Source organism: Penaeus monodon, chromosome 23 (genome assembly GCF_015228065.2).
Source record: "Penaeus monodon isolate SGIC_2016 chromosome 23, NSTDA_Pmon_1, whole genome shotgun sequence".
NCBI lineage: Eukaryota > Metazoa > Arthropoda > Malacostraca > Decapoda > Penaeidae > Penaeus > Penaeus monodon.
The window spans coordinates 36,740,177-36,740,913 of NC_051408.1; the positions used below are offsets into that span (position 1 = coordinate 36,740,177).

General features: G+C 40.0%; 1 protein-coding gene across 1 annotated transcript in view; it reads left to right on the forward strand.

Moving 5' to 3' along the window:
- LOC119588227 (protein Smaug homolog 1-like) overlaps positions 1-737 on the forward strand; it is a 2,992-nt gene that overhangs the window by 582 nt on the left and 1,673 nt on the right. Inside the window, exons 2-3 of the mRNA XM_037936927.1 lie at positions 239-435; positions 636-733. Of these exons, the coding sequence (XP_037792855.1) occupies positions 239-435; positions 636-733 (295 nt within the window). The remainder of the gene's footprint in view (positions 1-238; positions 436-635; positions 734-737) is intronic.

The window sequence follows — 737 nt, forward strand, 5'->3', positions numbered from 1 at the left end:
TTTAAGTGCAGGAGGCATGTTTTTTCTCCTGTACTTTCTCATTCAAATTCATAATTTGGCATTTGCTGACAATTAGATCTAAAATAATACTGCTATGCCAAGAACAACTTTCCAGTTATATCAGTTAGAAAGATTTATATCAGATCCTACTGTTAAATTAAATTTACTGAAGAGTGCTTCAGTAATAGTAGATGGCAGAATAGTATCATCCCTGTTACACACAAATATAATCTTTCAGATGTTGGAGTATGGCTCAAGTCCCTGCGTTTGCACAAATACTCTCCACTGTTATGCAACCTCACCTACGAAGAGCTGCTGGCCCTAGATGAAGCTACCCTGGAGAGCCAAGGGGTGACCAAGGGGGCTCGGCATAAAATTGTCTTGTCCATCGCCAAGCTAAAAGAACGTCACAAGCAGCTTGTCCAAATCGAGAAGGTAAGGAAATCAGTATACATCTGTTTTTGTTTTTGATTTCATTAAATCTTGTAGAAGGGTGGTCATCAAAAGCAAAATAAGGAAAATATATATATATCGTAATGCTCAAAGACATAAAGGTTATCTTAGAATTTCACACTTGATGTATTGTTATCCCAAGATACACAGTTGATATTCCATATTAACATTGACCACCACAGGAAGTGATGAATGGCGGCAACCTCTTCTGCTGCCTCAACGACCTCAAGTCCATCATCCTCACCCCCTTCCCCCCCTACACTCCTCCCACCGACAAAGGGCAG